At 42.3% G+C, this 24,602-nt stretch overlaps 1 protein-coding gene across 1 annotated transcript in view; it reads left to right on the forward strand.

Moving 5' to 3' along the window:
- The window catches only part of LOC147747552 (calcium-activated chloride channel regulator 1-like), a 371,942-nt gene that overhangs the window by 41,346 nt on the left and 305,994 nt on the right, over positions 1-24,602 (forward strand). Inside the window, exon 3 of the mRNA XM_086954114.1 lies at positions 8,620-8,770. Within this exon, the coding sequence (XP_086810240.1) occupies positions 8,620-8,770 (151 nt within the window). The remainder of the gene's footprint in view (positions 1-8,619; positions 8,771-24,602) is intronic.

A 24,602-nucleotide genomic window follows, 5' to 3' on the forward strand; every position in this document is an offset into this window, starting at 1 on the left:
CATGGGAATTCGTATATATGCTGTATGATGGCCTCCCAATTTACAATTATCATTGTGTGTAAGATTACCTGCTAATATATTGGGGGACAAATGTGGGTCCCACTATCAATTGTTCTCTTATATCCTGACAAATGACAAATGGTTATTTAAAAATAATTTTTAATCCCCTTTTTAGAAGTATAATTACAGTGGTTCATTTTAATTGTGTATCATGTTTTTTAACTTTGTACTTTTATGATTCGTTGTATGAATCGAATAAAGATTTTGAACCGAACCGAGTCAGTTTTGCGGCTTAACTTGCTGAAAGATTCAAGAAAATAGTTTTACAGTCAGGAAATTTGTGCATCAAATCGTAGATTTTCATGTATCATGCAAACTCCTACTGAGTGTGTATATAAGAACAATTCACTTTTTTCTATGCTTGCCAAAATAGAGTAAAATAACAATTTGATAAAAATGTGATTTAATTGTTTGAAGCTACAATTCTATACAGCTTTGGATACCCTAGACAGGGTTAAATTTTTGGTAGTTTTGGTAGTTCTGCTGTTGCAAAATGTAATTAAATCTAGCCTTCTGTTAAAATAAGGAGTTTGCCCACAGCTGCTAGGGCTGGTCCGACCTGAATAGGGTAGCAAGCAACCCCATACATATTTCTGCTTTTATAACGCGAGATCCATGAGGCTGAGCATGGGAACATAGGCTCCGAGAATAAAGGGGTTATCTTTGGGCGTGCCTATAGTGTACAGTTTTTAACAAACTTAAGCAACGTCAAAAAATGTGGCTTTGGCAACTGAAGTGATAGTTATTTTCTTTATTGCAAGCAAATGCCACTAAAAAAAAAGACATGCCCTTTCTCAAACGTGGTGGCCATATGCTTGCAATAAGATTTTTAAATAAATTAAAAACAAACTAAGGATTGCATTTAATTTTAATATATTATGGGTGCTTACTAGCAGGCAGGCATAGCCTTGATTCTTATTGACATAAAGAAAAGTTGCTATTGGCTTTGAATTACTGTTAAACAAAGACATGGGATTAAACAGATGGGGATGACAAAACAATAGAAGATGAATTATGAAAAGAAAGGATAAAATGGCAACATACTCTATCAGACCTCTACTACTGGCCCTGAAATGCACTTCCTTTTAGAATGATTTGCCTAAGTGATCAGGCGAAATGCTGTCAATCACAGTGCAAGAGTTCCAAAGACTGACGTAGGCTGAGCTACCCTATGCTGAATGTTATATTGACTGAAGGAAAATGTCAACGGCAGTTAAGCAGACCAACAGATGAAGACGGCTGACCCTCTTAAGTATACATGTATGTATTATGTAAGAAGTTTTGATCACATGAGGATGGCGGGACAATTAACACTGTCTGTAGGACAGTCCTACAAATGTTATGAAAACCTTTAATGTGTATCTTCTGAACTCCAAGGTGGCTACAGAGCTGGACTGGGGACTCAAATCGGACCTGGTGCAAATTTTCAAACCGTATTTTACTGAGTGATGAAGCCAAGCCTAAAAAACAAAAGATTTTACAGAACGTTCTAACGGTGAACTAATTAAATATATAAATTGTGTGTGCAGGGAGCAAAACTTCTCCAAAGTAGAAAATCATTCTTCTAAACGAATTATGTGCCAGTGCAAAAACACTATGGGGCTTATTTACAAGGCCCTTGTGCAAACCTATGCGTCATTTTTAACATTGGAAAAGAGACGCAAAAGTGGCACAAGGGGCTTGTAAATCTGCCCCTATGTTTGCAGGAGGCATATTAATAATCCAGATTATCCAGAGTGTTTATTACATACAGGAAGCCCGTTTAATTAAATTTTCTTTCGGTGACCATGCTGAGACAATTATCTACAATTCTAAATTCTCTGTTAAGCCATAATTCCCATGACTTTGCATGTGACCATCGAAAAGCCCACCAAAATGTTTGTTCAATTTTAATATATAGCTAAATCTATAAATAAGACATGAGACACAAAATAGGCCGAAATGCTTAACAGAGCACTGTAAAAAGTGTGGGGAAATACTGCATCGGCTTTGTTCCAAATAAAATACACGCAGTCTGGCACATCTAAAGCTGAACATTGAGAGCAATTATGTGGGATATTCTCAAGAACGGGTGATAATCATCGCCAACCTAGGTTAATGCAATTTTGCATAACACCATCTATCACAGGAAACTAACGATGTGTTAACGGAGTATTCTCAACATGCCGGCAACAGGCGATAGTTTCCCGATAACACGTCAAATGGCCGTATTAAAATTACCGGGACAACGATAAAAAAGAAAAGCCGAACGTTAAAAAAGTTGAGATGGACCCAACAGTGAATAAAACATCAGCGATATGTAGCGCCAGGCTTGCTATTCCCACGTCAGGCGGGAAAAATCACCACAAAAGCTGCAAAAACAAATCAAAACTGAGAAGCACCATGGAGGAAGCTGGAGCAACTACAGAGGCCAACCAGAACCCCACAAACCTCATGGAGGACCTGCCAGGGACCTCGGGGAAGGAGAAGGGAAAGGAGAAGAAGAAGAGGGGCCCGCGATTCAGTCAGCAGGAAAACAAGATCCTGATTACGGAGGTGAGAGAACACCACCAACAACTGTTCATCACCCACACTGTGGCAATTAAAAATGCAATATGGCAGTCCATCTTGGCCAAGGTGAATGCTGTCAGAGTGAAGTGCCAAGAAGCGCTAGAATAGTGTGAAGCGCAAAACCAAGCTGAAACTCGCTAACAACCAGAAAGCAACAATGTAGACTGGAGGTGGGAGTCCCATACTTTGTAACTTCCTGTAGCAATGACGTTTTCCCGCCCCCACAAGGGAGTTTAGATTCTTCACTGTGGCCTTCCATTCCATCTTTGAAATCAGAGTTCAACAAGTTGAGCAGGCTCAAAGCCCTTTTATTCCAACAGGAGATGGCCCTCACTTCCGGGAGAGAAACTTTCAGATTGCAGGTGGCACGGACCTCGAGTGAGATACAGTCGCTTCTTAACACTAACCTCCCACTTTACTTTGGGGAACTAATTCACCAAATATTGAATGCATCTGAGACGACAGGTCTTGCACATTTTTTTAAATGTGTAGGATCTGGCCTGGTCTCTTCTTTTCAAACTATATTCGGGGTAACACCAGCTTTTATTCATTCTATATTTTCCAGTATTTTCGGAGGATTCCCATTAATATTGGCACTCGCAGCTGGTGTCCTGCTTCTCTTTGTGCTCCGTAATGGCTGCTCATTTTGTGGCTCTGCACAGCCGGCCCAGCTACAACTGTACAGCAAAGGCCTGTATGAGGCTTTTGGATGCTTGCCTTTAGCAACACTTGGCTTAAGTTACGACTTGACCTTTTGCTTTGTCTATTATACTTGCGTGCAACCTGTGCTACTTTGCAAAAGATGTAATTTCTCCTGGGCGATGGAACTTTGCTTATCGAACACATGGTGTCCAACCCCTGATTTCAGCCAGTTGATGGTTCCCTTGGAGCTGCATGATGAGGCTTGTTCTGTGGATGGTCAAATGATGTGTGCAGCTTTACTTGGAATCTTGGCTCAATGGGATATCTGTGCGGCTGTGCAGAATTTCCAGCAACATAGTTTCATTCAATATCATACAACTTTCCCATTTCTGGTTTTTGATGCTCCTGCTTAGGAGGAACATGATTGGTCCTTCGACTTACTTAATTGGATGTCATCGCTTTTTCTACCAATGACAAGGATGAACTGTTAGAGGGAATTGCATTTCTTTGCACACGTACCTTTATGGATTAACTGCTTAGGTCACATTCACCTCCGCCTTACACAGAACCACCTCTCCTTCAGAAAACAACTAAAAACTTGGATATTTGATAAGTAAATTACCCCCCTTTTCCTCAAGCGCCTTGAGACCCTCTGGGTATGTAGTGCGCTATATAAGTGCTGACTTGACTTGACTTGACTTAGGTCGTCACAACTCAGCTGTCTGCATTATTGACTCTTTTTTCAAAAGCTCAATGTGCCTTTAGCTTTTTCTACAAACTTTCAATTTTTTCTCCGATTTGGTTTTCTTCTTTTGGGGGGCTGTTCCTCACCGATATTTTGAACACTGCCTGACTTTTGAACTCTGTTTTAGCTCTTCTGTCTATGTCCTACTAACTTGCCAGGGGGAGGGTATTATATGGGGTTATGAGGCCCTTTGGATACATGGTCGACATTGCTAAGTTAGCATGAGTTTGCTTGCCCTATGCTGCTGCTTTTGCGCACGCCTCTGCTAAAGTTTGTTTTCGCAACACTTTGCATCTGCCCTGAATATTATAACAGATTGTTTTTCACGTTCTCAGCGTTCCCTTAAAATACTGTCTGAACATAATGTGCAAGTTCGATCAACAATGTCTCTTATTATTCTGTTCTGGTCAGTCCCTATTACCTAGACAAAACATGTTAGCAACAACTGCTATATGAAAGAATTGTGCATTGATTAACGTGGTTGCATGTTTTTAAAACACACTCAAATAAAGCTGCTCCATGGAGCCGAGCTCTGCTGTTGCTATGATGTAAACCTTTGCGTTGGTCCAAGGATCTCACTCCCCCCAGCAGCTCCCAGCAGCTCTGCGATGCTCTGCGCCACCTCGCGCCTATTAACCCTCCTGTGCAGGGTTCGAGCCTGCCCTTGTCTCCTCTCCCTGAGTGTTGATCACCGCATTGATCACATCATTTTTGCCTGGTGCTGCTCCTGTTATTTTGCTGTACTCTTGCCTGGTACTGCCTTCTGCTATTTAATTCTTTGACTGCCACTGTACTATTGTTTGTTCTGTCCCCCTTATATTTCTCTCTTTTCTTCTATTTATTCCTTGATTGCCACTGTACTGTTGTTTTGCTTCTGTTCCCCCTTGTATTTCTATTTTCCCACCGTTTTCCACTGCTATCCTCTGATGCCCCCTCTCGCTACTGCATCCCAGCTGCTCGTCCCTCCCCCCTCCCCTTCAAATGCCAACCGCTTTGCGGCCGCGCTGCTGGCGCACCAAAGGAGCGCCTAAGGCAAGCCTAATGCCAGACCTCCAGGCACGCGACCTCCACAGGACCCCACGCCGCTACGGCACCAACACCCTCCAGACACTCAACGCCGGCCGAAACTCCACCTGCTTCCAGGCCACCCCAAAGCTCACCCACGGACCCTTCACCTGCTGAAACTGCAGCTACACCAGCCAGAGCACCCCAGCTCGTCATGCCCACCCCAACACTGCAGGCCACCTCCTTCTCAACTGGATACTGCTCAACACCCGCTCAGTCCACAAGTACGCTGTTGAACTCTCGGACCTGCTGGACTCTGACACCTCAGACATCGCCTCCCTGACGGACACCTGGATGAACACCTCCTCTGCATGAGACAACAGGATAGCCATCGCAGATCACATGCAGGGACCGGAACAACAAACCAGGAGGAGGAATCGCCATCATCCCTAGGAACACCATCAGAATCTCAATGAGCACGGGAGACGTTCTCAGCATGGCTGAATGCCTACACTTCCAGATCCATGTCAATACCAACACCACCCTCAGAGGAACCCTCATCTTCAGACCCCCGAGACTCCAACCACAGTTCAGCGAATCCATCGGCGACATCGTCAGCAGCACGCCATCGCCTCCACAGACTATATCCTCGGAGACCTGAATTTCCACCTCGAGAACGACAACGACAACAACTCCTCAACACTGATTGACAACCTCGCCAACCTCGGACTCAAACAATTTGTCACAACACCCACCCACTCCACTGGACACACGCTCGTCCCCATCTTCTCGGCCAGCAACCACGTCACCTTCAGCCACACCACCGAACTCTACTGGACCAACAACCACTGCATCCACTTCACCTTCGAGAAACCCACTGCACTCAACCAACCGCAGCGCATCCCAGACTGCAATTGTAAGAAAGTCACCGAAGACCAGCTCATCGCCACTCTCACCCGAGCCCCTCCACCCGAACCCTCCGAGACCGACGCAGCAGCCCACAACATCAGACAATGGATCAATGACTACACTAACACCCTTGCCCTGATCAACAATCCCTCCAACAGGCGCACTGACTCAAGAGCCACCTGGTTCAACGCCGACCTCCAGAACTCTAAGCACACATGCAGAAGACTCGAGAAGCAATGGCGCAGGGACCAGACACCCGACAACCATGCAGCCCTCACGAACTCCAGACGCAAACACCACCAACTCATCCTATCTGTCAAAAGAAACTCCTTCAAGGAACGCATCGACAATAACGCACACAACAGCAAACATTGTGAAAGAACTTGCCACCCCCAGCTCCAGCTCTAATGACGTACCAGCGTCACAAGAATTCTGTGAATCTCTGGCTACCTTCTTCCACCCCGAGGTCACAGACATCCACAACAGCTCCGACACTCAGGAGCCGACGTCAGACTACAACGACACCCCCAAATCTACTCCCACAAAACTCCCTAAACCTCTGCTCTCCTGGAACATCCACGACGAAGACACCATCAAAATCATGAACACCATCACCTTCCGACCCCTGCCCCTACGGCATCTTCAACAAGGCAAGCTCCATCATCGCACCGCAACTTTGAAAGATCATCAACAGCGCCTTCAAGACCATCACCTTCCCCGAGAGCTGGAAACACACAGAGATAAACACCCTCCTCAAGAAACCCAAGGCGGACCCGAAGGACCTCACGAACTTCCGACCCATCTCCCTGCTCCCGTTCCCGGACAAAGTCATTGAGAAGGCCGTCAACAGACAACCGACCCTCTTCCTGGAGGAGAACAACATCCTGGACTCCTCCCAATCTGGCTTCCACAGCAACCACAGCACCGAGACCGGCCTCATAGCCTCCACTGACAACATCAGGACCATAATGGACAAGGGCAAAACCGCAGACCTTATCCTTCTGGACCTCTCGGCCGCCTTCGATATCGTCTGCCACCACACCCTACGCACACGCATCTAAGAGGCAGGGAAACACCCTGGACTGGATCACCTCCTTCCTCACCGGCAGAACCCAGAGAGTCCTCCTGCCCCTGGTCCAATTCCAAGCCACCGCGATCACCTGCAGCGAACCCCAAGGTTCATCCCTCGGTCCGACCCTTTTTAACATCTACATGGCACCACTCGCCAACATCGTCAGAGCCCACCACCTCAACATCATCTCATATGCCGACGACACGCAGTTGATCCTCTCCCTCACCAAAGACCCGGCCATCGCCAATTCCAACCTCCAAGAGGGAATGAAGGCTGTTGCAGACTGGATGAAGACCAGTAGACTAAAACTGAACTCAGACAAGACGGAGGTCCTCATCCTCGGCTCCAGCCCCTCCGCATGGGACGACTCCTGGTGGCCTACCTTGCTGGGAGCTGCCCTGACACCCACTAACCATGCATGCAATCTGAGGTTCATTCTGGACTCAACGCTCTCAATGACCCAGCAAGTCAACGCCATCTCCTCCTTCTGCTTCAACACCCTCCGAATGCTCCGCAAAGTCTACAGATGGATCCCCACCGAAACCAGAAGAAGAGTCACCCAAGCACTCATCACCAGCAGGCTGGACTATGGCAATGCCCTCTACGCAGGAACCACGACCACACTCCAGAAAAGACTCCAACGCATACAGAACGCCTCTGCATGCCTCATCCTTGGACTCCCCCGCCACAGCCACATCACCACCCACCTAATAGATGTACATTGGCTCCCAATCAACAAGAGGATCACCTTCAAACTCCTCACCCATGCTCATAAAGCTCTCCACAACGCTGGACCAGCATACCTCAACACCCCGAACTGCCATCTCTGCTCCGCCCACCTCACCCTCGCCACCATTCCATGCATTCGCCGATCAACCACCGGCAGCAGATCCTTCTTCCACCTTGCCGTAAAGACATGGAACACCCTCCCTGCCCATCTGCTGCAGACCCAGGACCTGCTGACCTTCAGGAGATATCTCAAGACCTGGCTGTTCGACCAATAGCTTAGCGCCTTGAGACCCTCACCGGTGAGTAGTGCACCCTACAAATGCCTTGATTGATTGATTGATTGCGTTTAGGCCTTCAGGTAGGGGTCTGATAATAACGCCTAGAGATCTTCTGTTATATAAAATAACTTCTTACTGCCAAGGGGAGTGTGATTTAGCCTAGTTATTTTGCCTTTCTCACAGTCTTCATAAGATGATGACTCCTTTGGTATTCTATGGTATTGTAACAATGCTGATTATGCTGCCTTTATGCATTTTGCTGCTGGTCATGGTTCGCATACTGTTTCATGAATCACTATAGTCAAAATAAACATTTTGAACTCATTTAGTGACTCTAAGTTTCTTTGGTGGCCATCCCGGAAGTGAACCACGCCCGAACCCCGGGCTATTTATTCACACTCCTACTCTAGACTGGCGTACTGGAACCAATAAAGAAGACTTGAAATAATACTACTAGGTTACCAGTGTCTCTGTGTGCAGTGTACAAAACATTCCTGTGATGGTTTTCAATAATAGTGAGTGGCAATGCGACATACCACTTAAATATTAATGAGGTAGTTGGATTGAGACTCACATCAAAATTATGTAAACTATTCACTCCAAAGCCAATTTATTTCCTGTCTTGCCAGGTGGATGTGATTGTTGCAGAGCCTTTTTTGAAATACGGAGATGACCCTTATACCCTGCAATACAGAGGATGTGGAGAAAAGGGAAAGTATATACATTTTACTCCGAACTTCATGATGAATGACAAGTTGATCTCGGTCTTTGGTCCTCGGGGTAAGCAATTTTTTGGTTTATAATTTTTTTTACTATGCTTACCTGTACATGTATGTTGCTTTTCTGTTAGGGAAAAACATGAGAGCCCACAACTTTCATTCCATTATTTTTAAGTGCAGAGTCAACTGCTAATTTGAAATGATTTTACCAGAGACTTTGGACAAGCAGAACAATAATGACATTGCTTACAAATAAGAAATATATTCTAGTACTTTGGCATCAAGATCCTCCTTATGGTAAACCATGCCTACTGTGAAAAAAGTTTAAATATCAGTTTATGTTGAAAAATATGGGGTGGTGGGTACAATTCCCATGAAAGGAAATAATCAAGCTCCTGCATGCAAAGAAGCAGAAGAGAATCATATGCATGTGGATGAAGGTGAATGAAACTAACTTCTTTATTAAGTAACTTCATTCCACAGCAAAGCTTTTGGTTTGTAGGGGGAGTGGCGGTTCAGAAGTACGACATTATTTATTTAAATGTTAGAATATATTTAATAGTATTCTAACAAATATACCCATTTTATTTAAATTTATGAAATATAATTATAACTGGTAGAATAATATGAATGAAAAAATGTATGCATTTTTGAAACTAGATTTCACTTTTGAACTTTTAGAACATAGTGTTGCATTACAAGTGGCCACTAAATTCCAGTTGGTTCCCAGGCCTATAGGAATTATGTGGTTTCTTTCACACTTCTGAAATCTCAGTCTTCTACTATGGGCAAAAATATGTGGAAAGGAAAGATTTTGTTATACCCAAGATCATGTAATGTGCATTATTTCTCAACCCCTGGAATTTCCGGGACCCACCCCACCCAGTAATACTAATTTCTGGGTGGGGGGATAGCAGGGGTTTAAATAGGCCACTCGTAATAAGGCCATATTGGCAATTCCTTAAAGATTTGTAGCATGCAGTTAAAACTTTTTTAACAAGCATATGGTATGATATCTAGAATTTCTTGGACAGCTCTCTTGATTGGGTGGCAGGGGATTCTACCTCCACTCCCTGATGGACTACTGCCCTCCAAAGTTAAGGATCACCACTGGCTCAGCAGTCTTTGTACCTTCAGAGGAACCACTATTGTGCCAATTCCTCTGAAGGTACCAAATGTTTGGTTTGACCACCACACCTAATGAGTTATGTCTCTGGCTGTGGAGGCAGGGGATATTATTTTCATGGCATAATTCTTAATTTAAACTGGTGGTTGCTGGTCCTCATTTCTGAGCAACATTGATGTTTCCTCACCAGACTTTGACCCAGAGCATTGAAGTGAAAAACACACAAGGGGGAAAGCAGGGGAAAGAGAAACATAGAAAATGTGCACCAAATATAAAAAGCAAGACACTGTAAGAGTGTGATAAAAGGCAGGGAGTGTCTGTTGGTTGTTGTGATGCTTTACGCATGAAGTGAAATCAAGACTATGCAACATGTGGTATTTTGCATGCCAAAATACAATAGCACCGGCTGAACAAATCTTTGGTCAAGGCAATTGTTCTTTTACAAATGAAGCGCTGCATGGCAGTGATGGACAAAAAAAAGACACCAGGCTGTTAGCACTAAACAGGGTAGACAGTCTGATGCCCCTACTCCAATAGCCAGCACTCTGACAGACTATCAGCGTAAGATATCTGTCGAAAGAGCCAATGGGGGCACCATCAATGGAAATTTGATGGCTCACTGACTATTAATAGGGTGGCTAAACCAATAATTTGGCAGACCAGTTACTCTATCATGTCTTTGAGTTATTGTTTGGTTACAGCTATCTTGTAAGATGACATAATGTCCACGAGAATCAGCATGTATGTTAAGTATTTGGCAACTTTTACTGAAAGGAGGTATTTCTGAAATTAAACTATATACTGTCATGTTGGAAAAATATGACATTTAGCATCTCAAATGTACCTACAAAGTCAGCAACAAAGAATCTCCAATGTTCTCGCGAGTATGATCCCAGACAATAGGATGTGGTAGCATCAAATCTTAATTTAATGATTGATCAAAGATAAACAATTAATGTTTTTAAACAAAGTTATCATGTAACACCAGCTTATCAAAATCCTAATGGAGCTTCAATCAGGTGCTGTATATTACATAGTTTAAAATATGTCTTGTGAGTATTAAACTGTCTCTCTAAATGTCACAATGTACAGTCTCCTTCGCAGCCCAATTTGGAGATACAAAGTGTATGTTATGGCCTGCTTTATTTTAGACTATATAAATGACAGGAATTCTTGGAAAAACTGCAAAAATATTGTTTTCTGTTTGTATTGATTTCATACCTCAGGATTTCTAACCAGTTAGTATCTGATCTGTGCTTAAGAACTTTACTTCAGGGCCTCTCTCTACTTACCAGCACAACTCTCTAAAGTTCTTCCATCCCAAATTTAAACTTCATAAATGTGAATGAATTTCCCTCAGTGCCAGAGAGAAAAATTCTGGAATGCCTGTAGTTCATCCTTGAGAGTTGAATGTGGACTCATTAGAGTCAGAAAACACATTAAAAGTTTAATGCACACAGAGAGTTGAACAAGTGATTTCAAGGACCGTGGATAAGAGCCTTCTTCCAACAAACCAGACCAAACATGATCACCTAACTCCAGATTGGCCCAATCACTAATTTATTGCTACAGAGGATAGCTTGTAAGAGAATCCAGCAGATTAGTGAAAGCAAGGTAACCAATATTCATGTCACCAATCAACAGCCTTGAGATATGGACAATAAAACTCAAAGAAGTTCAATGAGTCATCTCCTGCTTGAACTTTAACTCCCAGTCTCTACCGGGGCAAATAGACCTCCACCTTTAACGCCATTACCTTTAACTTCTGCCTATGTCCCACAACTCCATCCTTTTACCATAAAAAAAGACCTAACGTTATACAAAGTAATTGAGGTGTAAGCAAGAGCTTAATAACATTCAATTGGTAATCACCACATGATGATATTAAGGTAACAGATGTATTGTATTGCCCCCCCATCAACCCCCGCACCTCATATGACTATAATACCCAATTGACTCTGTAACCCTTATCCTCCCCATTATATTCATTGTTCCTTCTTACTCAGTTATATATTTATTTGTCTAATTATGTTTTACTTATATATATGTTTTTACTTAAATGCTTATTCATGGTATTTTTATGTATGTATTTTTCTTTTCAAAGTCAATAAAAAGCTTTGTAATAAAAAAAAAAGAAACAACATAATTTCACTGCTCTGGAAACTTTACTAATTGCCATACATTATGTGGAGAAAGTATCTTTGTATTTAATGTATATTGAAGTGGGCAAAAGGCAACATCAGTTATAGATAACTATAGTAAGTTTATATTACAGTATTTATGACATATAAACCCTCAAAATGTCTTGCAATGAAATTTTAGTTTTCAAGGAGATTATATGATAGTATAAGACTATCACATTAACCCTTGAGGTTTGTTTAATAACATTTGTTTCAGTTTATAAGAATGCTTTAAAATGAATATATAACGAATACCAGGATACATCGAATTGCTGATATACAAAACTAATTTTAGTAGAGATGTTCTTTCATTTTTAACTGCTTCTTTGGGATTATTTGATCCATTCAGTTCCATATTTATCATTCTATAAGTCATCCTTTCTGTATATATGTATGGCTGAATCCTCTGGAATCTAATCTTACCTGGTATCTGTGTATCCTGTTGTGTTATGGCATTTTACCTTCAGTGGGTATTGTTTATCTTTTCTTCTAATACAACATTTACCATGTATCTCTTTTAAATTTTGCGACTCGACATCTGCCATTTATGTTGCGCTATACTCAGTTTAGTAATTTTTCATTCATATTTGAGCCATCCATTTATATATTTAGGTAATTAACTGTTTTGTATCAATATCATATTTTGCTCTACAGCTTCTTCTTTAAACTACTGACAACAGCTACTTTGTGAACTACCTAAAATCGTAATGATGGGTATATTCTGCCAGTGAATCAAAATGTCAGATTCTTCTAAGGTACAGGTGATATTGGCTGGGGTATTGAACACATTTTCATGCCAAGAAATAGGGCGTATTCCATTTTAGAAGGTAGCATCAACATCAGTTTCTAAATTATTCGCCTTGTTGTCTAGGAGGTGATTCCTCTCTAGAAAAACAATCTAAATCAGAATTAAATGTTTGTAATAATGTAGTCTATATTTTAGGAAACATGCAATATAATCATCATCCTTTAGGACATTGTATGGTAATGCCTTTAACTACTGTTCAAGTCTTTGAAGCAGACGTATTGACGGACCTTTGATTACCAAGCTGTGCTAATAAAACAAAGGTACCATTAAGAAATGTGCAATATGAAATATTACCAGCCTCTGAGCCATTTATTTGGATACATGAATAGAGCAGTTGATATATACACACTATACAAAATGTGTGATCTCAGGATATAAACCATATCAAGAGAAAGCGTGGGATTCTGACAAACATTTTTACATTGTGAAGAAACATGTGGACTCTTTCAACAAGACCATTAGACGAAGGACTATACAATGGTGTTTTTCCTTGTTTCATACCCTTCTTCCTCTAACGAAGTTCCCTCTGACATAAATCAGAAACGAAAATGCACTGGCTGTGTGCCAGTTTTAAAAAGATTGATTGAATAACAAGAAGTAATTCTGGAACCGATCTCGACGTATGTGTATTGACTTCTCAACAAGTGCACCTTCCGTTTTCTTTTGTGAATTTTACTGTGCAAGTATAGAGAAGTTGGCCATGTTTGCATGAACATTTTTGATGATGCTACTGAAGCTACAGGTGGCTCAGTAAATTGATGCTGAAGTTCACCGGCTTATCTAACATTTTGCTTCTCCCTCATATTGAAACCATGCCAACATTTAATCATTGAGTTTCAAACTTAATACCTCAAATCAATAACAGCACGAAGACTTCTGGTAAATCTTTGTAAAATGAATTCATATGAAAGCTTTAGTCTACCCTTTATGTAAGTCACTCCACCAACTAAAGTTATCACCATCTTTACCAGAGTGAGGGGCCTCAAAGCAATTACAAGATTGGTGCATGGCGAGGGAGCAACCAGGACAGCATTATCAAAAGCCATCTAATAAGCTGTGATGACACTACATCATGCAGAAGAAGAAGAGTCCGCCCAAACTGAAGAGCCCAATGGGCAGTCACTGTCTTTTGCATTGTCCATGCACAATCAGGAGTCGTCAAGTGTATGACTATAGTGATCATCAGCACAGAGAGGTCATAGTTAAGACACATAATCTTACACACTGTTAGCCGAGAAGATCCGTACTCTATCCCAGAGAGCTTAGGCCTGGATGTTGGAGGCTCAAGTCGACATACGTTTCACCTCTACTGTACTGTCTTTTAGCCAATCATTTTTACTGCGAACATGAGTGCTTACCCGAATAAGTGCAGTTATTCTCTTAGCAAGTAAAAGACTTTCACAGCCAGCCTACCTGTGAACTCCCAATGATATCTCATTGACATATACCAACAATACAATCAATGTCATTGGTTCAATCAGACAACTTAACATTTCTGACACAGTTTCAACCATTTCCCTGTAGAATGCCTGTATGGACTTGCATTTCCATGCCAAGTGGTGGAAGTCAGCATGTTCTTGATTACACCTAAGGCAACGATGCGACCTATTGTCATCTCCCTCGTCACATTTTTTGGTGTGGAGTATGTATGGTGTAAAAATGTAAACTGTAATAGATTCTGTCGGTGGACACTAATTTAATTTGTGTGCACCAATACCTCCACTGACTTTTGAGAGCTATACTCCTAGATAGGTTTTCTATGCTAGTCTAGTGTGATCTGTTTGTTATGTCTACAGTTATGAGTACAGGCAGCATATAAGCGTCAGACCCAATGATAAGGTTCAGTCGACCTAACAAGCAGGGTAAGGAGAGACAAATCTACTGTTTTTTCCAAGATTCAAGGTAGATGTTCCTGAATTGTGTATTTTAATCTAGGGTACATAAATAGGTTGTGTGGGGACAGTCAATTTATTGGCATAATATGCTCAGCAGCTGCGAATACCTCATGATTATACACACGCCTGATCTCCTGTATTCCCCACTGTTTTGTGGTTTGTAGCACTATTGTTTCTGTAGACAAAGGAAGTGATGGGTTATTTTCTAGTGGGAATACTGGAGAGAATAAAAACAAAAAACCAGCCTGTCGACAATGCGTCTTCCATGCCTTGCATGTTGTAGCAATTGTTTTAACCTCTCTGGGATATCTGGGTATGTCATTTGGTACCAGAGCCACAAGTGATACTCCATCTGTTTGGTCATGCTGAGGCTTAAGATATGGTTGTCTGGCATCAGGATGGTTAGCGTATATTTAACAAGGACCCCCTGAGTTCATAGAAAATAGATTCCTAGACCAGGGAAAAGTAACCATTTGATATTTAACAATCTAGGCAAACATAAGAGACAATAAAAGAAGTTTTAATAAATGGAAGGGAATTAAGCTACAAAATGTTTGTAAAGAAAACAATTTATTAAGAGTTAAAAAGAACAATATCACATTCACAGATTTAATATGTATGTTAAAAGAGTGTAGTTTAAACAAACTAGACTTAAAACAACAATCTATAAATCACATAGCATGAATCACAATGCAAATGAGAACATATATAAAGTTAAGAAACACTGGAAGTGGCAGATTGGTACTCTACGCGCGTTTCGGCGGCCAGCGCCTTCTTCTGGAGTAGCCACAAAAAGTTTTAAAAGTTGTTTGTAATGATGTAAGGAAAATACTTTTCTTTCTTAGTTTCTTTAGAGAGCGGTTCTAGCTGTCTGGTAACAAGAGTATGATATGTAGATATAGCGTGTAAAGCTCAATGGCGACGTCTAGTCAAGATAGGACATTAGTATTTTATTTCTTAGATGGACGGATTCCAAACAAGAAAATATCACGCTGTATGAAAAAAAGGGTTAATAACTGATCCCGCCGACCAGAACCTCTTATTCATTCAAGTGAAGGATATACTTGGTAATTTTAAAATAGCGAGATCCTCCTGATGTGGAGATGTTTGGTAGAGCAAAACCCCTCTAATAAGGTGGTTCTTCTTCCAATTGAGATGATTAGTTAAAGGTTAAAATAACTCCCTGTCCAAAATGATTCAACAGGGCTCTCTACTTCCGGCGGCGGGACTCGAGGTTTGTGCAAGCTTGCACAAGCAGAAAGCCTCAGGATGGTACCAATGTCTGGCAAAGTGTCCCTGCGCAGAAAAGTAGTATAGCTCGAGGTCTGGGACCTCCAAGCCACCCCTCTCATAAGCAAATGTGAGGATGTCCCAGCTAATCCTTGGTTGTGTACCAGCCCACACTAGTTTGAGCAATAAGCGTAAAAAAAAAAATTGTGAGTGGGATGGGTATATTTATGAAGAAATATAAAACCATAGAAGTACGACCATTTTTATAATAGCTACTCTACCAGCTAGGAATTTGGGCAGTTTTATCCAACCTTCTAATTTTGCCTATAATCTGTCCATATCAGGACTATAGTTTGATCAAAGAATCATCTCCCTGCTCTCAAAAGGGTTATACCTAGATAGCTAACCAACTCCTCCATCCATCCTATTTGAAATTCAAAATCAGTTTTGGATGTACATTCAGTGAGAGCGAATAACACAGACTTGGCCCAATTTATGGCCAATCCAGAAAAAACTTCCAAATTTAATGATTTCATGGATTAGGATAGTGAGTTTTCCACAGGGTCTTTAATGAATAAAAATATATCTTCCTCATTCATGGGAACAATAGTCACCCTGTGTGAAAGGGAAGGCCTCCTAGGCAGTGCCGCTCCTGCAGGATCCACCCCAGTGGGTCCATTGCAAGGACAACTAGCAGGGGCGAAAGAGGACACTCCTCCGTGATGACTCTTAAAATAGGGAAAGGGCCTGATTTCAAACAATTTACGTGGACCTGAGCAAAGGACTGCAGTAGAATAATTGAACTTGCTTGGTGAAATTACGAGGAACCCAAACTTAGGTGATATGTTCATGAGATATGACCATTGCAGTGAGTCAAATGCTTTTTCACCATCAAGCATTGCAATTGCTGCTCCTGAACTGGGAAATGCAAAAAGAACTTCTCAACTGGGAGCAACCAGGTCTAATACAGCAAAAATAATATGAAGGTTAGCAGCTATAGATCCGTGAGGAACAAACTCGGACTATTCCAGAGAGATCACCTTTTCCATGAGAAGATATAATCAAGTGGCTGTCACCTAAGCTAGGATTTTGTTATCTAGATTGATGATGGATAGATGTCTGTATGATGTACGTGGTGAAAGTTCTTTGCCAGGTTTTGGGAGTAAGGTGATTACCACTTCTCAGAGTGAAAGAGGAAGGGCTCCTGTTAGAAATGTGGTTTCTCGTTGGCAGAAGTATACACCCTGCCCAAGCAGGAAACACAATCCTAGTCAGGGTAGGTCAGGCGCACACCATAAGGTAACCTGTGCTCACTCTCAGGCACAGAGCAGACAGGTGTTATATTCTGGTCTTCTCCTTCCCTGCTGCTCAGCCTTTGTGTGTGATGTCATTAGAATGTTCGTGTATGCATGATTTGAATGTGTGGTCAGTTTGAGTGAGTGGGGTTGAGCAGCTGGATGCTGCTCCCGGTGGGGCCTTCCTTATCACCTAACTTATAACTAATAAACCTACTTATGAATACCTATGACTATTGGATTTGCTTACCTCTCAAGATACTTTCATCAATTTAACAACAGGCTTAAGAGGCCAAGTATTTGTGCAACAGTTAGAACAGTAGCACAGTGGAAATACCACAAAAAGACTCCACACCATGGTAGAAAGACAGATTATGATTATATGAAAAAAGCAGATCAAAACAACAAAAATCCAATAATTAGAAGTTACAATATGAATTTGTAATGCAATAAGCTCCTATGGGGTTATGGGGTTATCAGGTCTTGCTGGACAAGGACAAAGTCAAAAGTTCAGGCTGACCATGATGGAGAGCAGGCCAGATACAAGGCCTGCTGAACAAAATTACCTTTATCCTGGTCATAACAGTGAGATGTGTGTTGCAGCCAAGCAATGCATCAGTGTCTATCACATAGTCAAGTTGATGCATCAATTTCCTCAACACAATGATGGCAATGCACCGGTACCAAAGACGAAGCGTTGGCTCTGAGATTAGGTGGTTCCGCTGGAGCAAGCATCTACTTCCACTGTACCAGGCACAGGCGCAGGGGCTAAGACTTTAATATCCCTGAGTCTTAAAATATGGGCAAACCAGCATGCCCTTGGAGATCAATCTGTGTTCAAGTAATATAGACCAGTTCATCCTCAGCAGGGCAGAGGGTTGATAGGAAGCACAGCTAACTTTCCTCCCGGCAGAGCTCTTCACAGGTCCAATAGTGTCTGATTTGGTGGGTACTCAGTACTTATACCCAGTTGCACCTTTGAAGTGGAGGTACCTTCAAAGAGGGTCTTTGAATTACACAGAGGTCCTACCTTGCAGCACTGCCTCCGGACTCACTGCAGGGTGGTATGCAGTCCTTTGTGTTGGAACAGAACACAGCCTATTGAGGTGTAAGTGTCAGCTTCTCCCTCCCATTCTGCCCAGGATGGCCCATCAAGATGTGGATGGCCACTCAATTAAATCCATGCTCCCTTTGTGTGTGGCTATCTAGAGGGAATGCACAAAGTCCAGCTGTCACCCACCCCAAACATGTATTGGAGATAGGTTGTAGGGGCACATCTAAGAGCATTAAAATGCCATCTTTCTAAAAGAGGCATTTTTAAAAGGGTAGTGATAAATTAATCTTTAATAGTAAAGATGATTTATCATTACCATTCCAATTATATGAAACATGATGAAGCTATTCCTTCGCAACCATTAATTTCAACTTGTAAGTGTAAGAAGGAATTCCCAAAGTTAACCTATGAGAGGTGTCAACCTCACGGTAGTGAAAACTAATTTGGGAGTTTTTCATTACCAGGACATGTAAAACTTTAATGTAAATGGCCTACCTTCTAATTACCCAGCACCCTGCCCTATGGGCTACCTAGGGCTCACCTTAGGGGAGATGTATAGGTAATAAAAGGGGAGTTTAAGGCTTGGCCCAGGGTTTTAAATGCCAAGTTGACATTGCAGCAAACTTACTCACAAAGTCTCTGCAGTGGCAAGCCTGAGAAATGTTTTAAGTCCTACTAGTCTGGATGGCACAGTCAGTGCTGCAGGGACAATAGTAAAACCTTATTTAGAGGCTCTGGGCACACGTAGTGCACTCTACTAGGGCTGAAAAGATCAATTAAACATGCCAGTTATGAATAAGCCAAAGCTACCATGTTTTAGGGAGATAGTACATGCACATTGGCACTGGCTAGCAGTGGTAAAGTGCCCAGAGTCCTAATTCCAACAAAAACAAGGTCAGAAAAAGGGGAGAATGAATGAAACATTTTTGGGGTGACCCTGTTGAAAGGGCTCTTCCCAACAGCAACTTTTGCTAAGGATTAAGAATATACCTCGAGCTGTCCAGGAGCAGTTATCCCACTTCTAGTATGCTAACATTAACACTCGTTGGAAAATCAGCCTGCTCAAAAAATGCAGCAGTGGCAGTTAGACTTGTCTCAAGAGACAAGGAGAAAGGAAAAACAATGTATTGGAATACCTCATCCCTGGTTGATCTTTGGCCTAAAAGTAACGCCACGCCTGGAACAAATGCAGCATGTACTGGAGGTGCTGCCCTATGAGGGTTCCCTGACAGTGTTCCCCATCGCTAAATAAGGACACAAAATAGATTAAGCCCGGAAGATGATGCACTAGCAAGATGGCTCTGCTTCACATCATATTATGGTGTTCAAGCATTGATGCCATGTGTGCTGTCCTAGCACCAACATTTTTTGCACATACATTTACTATATTAATTGTAAGAAATTGGGTTATCGGTTGAGAGGGGTGGAAGCCCCTCCTAGTCAACAACCACAATCCTTGTTAGGATGAACCATAAAAGTTACAAAATTAACCTGTGCTTAACCTTCTGGGAGCATGCCACAAAAGCAGCCAGACTTAACGTAGGGGCAATTTGAAAGGTTTTATGCAGCACACGAACAGTAATAGAGGCAAAATACAACACAAGAAAAATTCCAAACCAATTTAGTAAAATAGAGTTCATTTTAATAAATAAAATGAAAGCGATATGGTAAAAATCCAGTCTGTAGAACCAAAGATATTGAGTTTATTAGCTTTTAGTGAAAACAGCGCTTAAAAGCACAAAGCGCCACTTGCTGTCAACAGGTTAAACTAGACGGGGGAAAGTCACAAGTACTGGTTGACTGTGATAGAGCACAAGTCGGACGCTGGGACCAGGGTGGTCCCATTGAAGATTTACCTCTAGAGTCCAGTGCAAAGAGTTCAGCTCATGATGGAGGAGGCCACGATGAGCAGGTAGAGCGGTGACGATGGTCGTCACTGTAGTGTGAAGTGCTGATTGGGTTTTGCGCGCTGTCGTCTCTGTAGCATGATGAGTTGGTTGGGTGACAGGGTTGTAGTGGCTATAGCTTCACATTGGCAGTCACTGCGGGCTGTCGTTCCTGTTGTGCGAAGTGCAGCTTTTGTGTTGCCAGTCATCGCTGGTGGACACTGTAGCTGGTGGACACTGTAGTTGGAAGAGCAGTTCACACTCGAGCGTTGCTTTGTTGGTTATTGTGGGCAGCACATTATTGCTTCAAACAGGTCCTTAACACGGTCGCTAGAAGCCCGAACTTCATGATTTTTACCTTTTCTTTGGGAGGAGTACACTCTGGGGCCATCCAAGGTTCCAGGACTTGGATAGGCACCTCTTTGGGATCAGGGACTCACTCCTGCAAAGAGGAGGATGAGGGCTGCTGGGGACGCCGCAGTACAGTTAAGTGTTTTTTATTTTACTTTTGATTAATGTAGAATTAATTGTTAATAGGAGGGGGGAGGTAGGTGTTGGAGCGGAGCGGAATTCCACAGAGTTTGTTCCCATCTCCATGGACCTCTGCGTAGCCACGCTAGGCCAACTACACCCAGGGTTACCCTGGAGTCCCAATAATTTAACCTGGTGCCTGCCATTGTGTGAAGGAGTCTCCCTGTTCTCCCTCCACATCTGGTTCAGGAAAGTTCTTCCCCTTCCTCTGTCAAGGCTCCAAATCGTCTGGGGTGACTAAAAGCAGGGCAGGACTGGTGTCAGATTCCTTTTTGTGTGCATTAGTCAACACCCTTTGAAGTTTAAGGGACGCTGAGTACAGCTCCTCCCAGTCAGGCTGTAAAGATGGCCCATCCTGTCCACACCTAAGCACCCTTTGTGCCACTGTCTGGAGGTAATGCATAAGACCCATTGGCAGAGCTGTTCACAGTCATTTGACTCAGGAAACTGGCAGAATGCATAGATTGCTAGGAAAACAAAAATGGCAACTTTTTAAATGTGTTATTTTGTAATTGTAACTTAAAATCCAACTTCACCAACAGAGAGGACTTCAAATTACAATTCAAAAGAGACAAAGAAGTACTTTTCTGTCTGCTCAATTCAGCAAAACAGTGGGAGTAAAGGCAAAATGTTTAGGGGACTACTGCTCCAGGAAGGTCAGATCTAATATTCAAAAACCGAACAGTTTTATTATTATATGTCCATATATGCCTATTTCTTTAATGGAATAAATATCCGACTGAGGTGACATCTGAACTTTTGACTCATCCATGCCACAGACCTCACAGGTGAGCAGTTCTACAGTTGTCCCGCTCAGTGTTAGTTGTCACGATGGGGTCTTAGAGCTCATAACCCTGATACAAGCTACTCCTCACCAGTCAACTAAGCCATGAACATTGAATCATATGCAAAGGCGGCTGGTCCTTTCATTAACTAAAAAGTACGTTGTCTTCAGTAAACCAATATATACCCACTGTGATCCTCTGACACTCCTTCCCAGCTGATCCAACCGAGAGGGTGAATGCATAAGTAAAGTTGGAAGCTAAACCACTGTAGCCAACTGGTTTGTGTTGTGTGTTGTGGTGTGGCTTGTGTGGTGTGATGAAAATACATCTCTCATGATAGCTAAAGCTGTGTGTAGTTAAGACATAAATAGAATGTGCTGTAACGTGATGAAACAGCTAGCTCACACTGTATTGTTACAAAAACACTTTTTGGTGCTAATCCTACTGAAAATTTACAAATTCATATCTCTGGTTACCCGTATTTACTTTTGGGTATTATGGTGTGACTTCAATTTGAGATTTGTATTGTTTTGCATTTTTACCTCATTACTGTTTTTGTAGTGTATAAATAAATTACACTTTTCCCTTAGATAATCCTATCTGCTCTGTGCCATAGCCACTAGAGTGTTGATTTCAGGTTAATTAAGTGACTTTAAGGGTTCACTCTGGCAAGATTTGGGATTATTCCTGGAGGTGAGTAGTAACCCACCCCAAATAATAATTCAGCTTCTTACAGACATGCTGTCCAGCTGTACTATGTCCTCAGCCAAGGTATAGGTTTTGGCTGGGGAGGACATTACACCGTTTGACGAATGGTGCACACTGGGTGTGACAAAGGGATGGAGGAGGTATAAGAATTGGGGCTAACTATTACTGAGAATAGTTGTGGGAGCTTTAACGTTGTTCTGGACAGTGGACTGAGGCCCCAATGTCAGAGGGCCCTAGCCTTCAGACACAAACCTTTGTCCTGGTTAGGACGGCTACCACTAACAGAGCCCTCCTAGCATTGTTTTACTTAGTGGCCAACTGTCTGCCTCAGTATTCCACTAGGAAATGTTTTGTAAGGAAGAGTCTTTCCCCCAGATGGGCACACTCTCAATCTTGCTTAAGATTTCATCACCTCCTCCTCTTCCCAGTGCTTAATTGGAATCAACACCTGCGTTTATGACAATTTGCCACAAGTTGGTGCTCCCTTGCTAATTTAGAGATGACCACAGATAGAGTCATTTATTAATTTAATATACATTTAAAGTTACTCTTACCTACCGCGCAAGTCATTCTTATAGCTTTGGGGGCCTAAAATAGTCTGAACTGTCACACTTGTTAGATTGTGCTGTTTAGTAGTTGTGTTCTTTTAACATTAGCAGCACATGCTGGGGCAATGTGTGTTGCAAACTGCTGTGGCCTTCTGAGAGGGCCTTGGCACTTTTTTTTTCTCACAAATTAAGCACTGCCTCTTCCGCGGTTGTTTTTGTTGGTACCAACCCTGCAACGAAGGTCATCCTATGCCTATGGCCGGCGACCCATTAACTCAATTGTTTCATCACTGCCTGCTGCAAAGGAAGATGGCGAGTGTGAATTAATTGCAAGTCTTCCAGTATCTCAATGATTAGATCCCTGTCTTATGAAAAGATAAGTGGTTGCCATGTGTCATTTAGTGGTAAGTCACTTAAGCCAAAGGGATACGTTATTTGTGCACATTCTACTGCACCACATACTGCATATGTGATATCATTAGCAATCAGTATGTCATCTGTAGATTTACTTTTGGTACGAGTGGCTCCACCTACTGCAGCCATGCCTGTATGGTTGCACACATAAAAGTCCAAGCAATGGAACCAAAGCATTGGAAAACTGTGTGCATAAACCAGGTTGCTTTTAAGAATTTACATAGAGAACTAACACATGCTCGTGTAATGACAGAATGTAACACTGTTAAATATCAACAGCAGGAATTATTAACAAGAGGCACATTTTTATCGTTAATACATAGCTTGTACATGCCAAGGCACACTTTGTATGCTAAATTGCATGAGTTCATACAAAGACAAAATACATTTGTCTTAAAAAAGAAGAGACTGTTCCTATGTAGAAGTGATCTCCCTAAACCTGTAAGTTGTGTAGACACACACATTGAGACTAACAATCCACACAAAGTATGATGCAAAAGTTACAATTGGTGTAACAAAATGCATATTACATTATGCAGTTTTGCTCTTATGCTACTACATTGTTGGCTTGATAACTACATTAACAGTATCACATACACACACCATGAGACAAAAACCCTTGATTTGTGCTTAGATGTTAATCTAAAGATACAAGAGGAGTGCTCATCTTGTCCCGAAGTGCCTCCAGGTGAGAATAGAAGTCAGCGTGAGGAGCCAGAGATGGCTGGTGGGGGGCTCGGGAATCATTCATAGAAATGTACTCGACCTTGATGCAGACCCTGGGCCAGATTTCTTCCAAACACTCCTACTCTTAAACTCCCACTGGAGTGTACTTTCTGGCAATCATAGACAAGGTTGTCTGGAGTGCAGTATTGCTCATCTTGGTATATGGACCCCCACACAGCTGGTGTCGCTTTTTGAGGGCTCCATTCCAATATTATCTAGACAACCTCAAGTGCAAAGCTGGGGGCTCTGTTAGTGCTCTTGTCAGCCGATTTGGGAGCTAACAGTTCATATACAGCAGCAGGATAGAGATGGATTGCGGTCTTTGAAAGGGATAGATCTGGAATTACAGTTTTTGCACTTCCTCTATGTAACTGTGATCTTGTCTCAGCTGCAAAAAAAACCACATGCTGTGTAATCCTACATAGAGGGGACAGACGGTGAAGGAAATGACATGCGTTGGTAATGGATACCATCCTAGTGGCACCATACACCACTTGTCATTAAAATAACACTGTCAGATCCTGGTCAAGGTGACACAGAGCAGACAGGGACAACTAGGCCACACATGAGGCAGTTCGGATTAGTTGATACTAGTGTCCAGGCGCCATCCTACTATGGCCCAGCATAATAGGCCAAGTACACCCTTTCTGCACTTGCCTGTCAAGGTAGCAAAGGTGAGCAGTGAAAGGCTTCTCAGAGAGGCAGTG

This window comes from Lissotriton vulgaris, chromosome 1_1 (assembly GCF_964263255.1).
Source record: "Lissotriton vulgaris chromosome 1_1, aLisVul1.2, whole genome shotgun sequence".
Classification (NCBI taxonomy): domain Eukaryota; kingdom Metazoa; phylum Chordata; class Amphibia; order Caudata; family Salamandridae; genus Lissotriton; species Lissotriton vulgaris.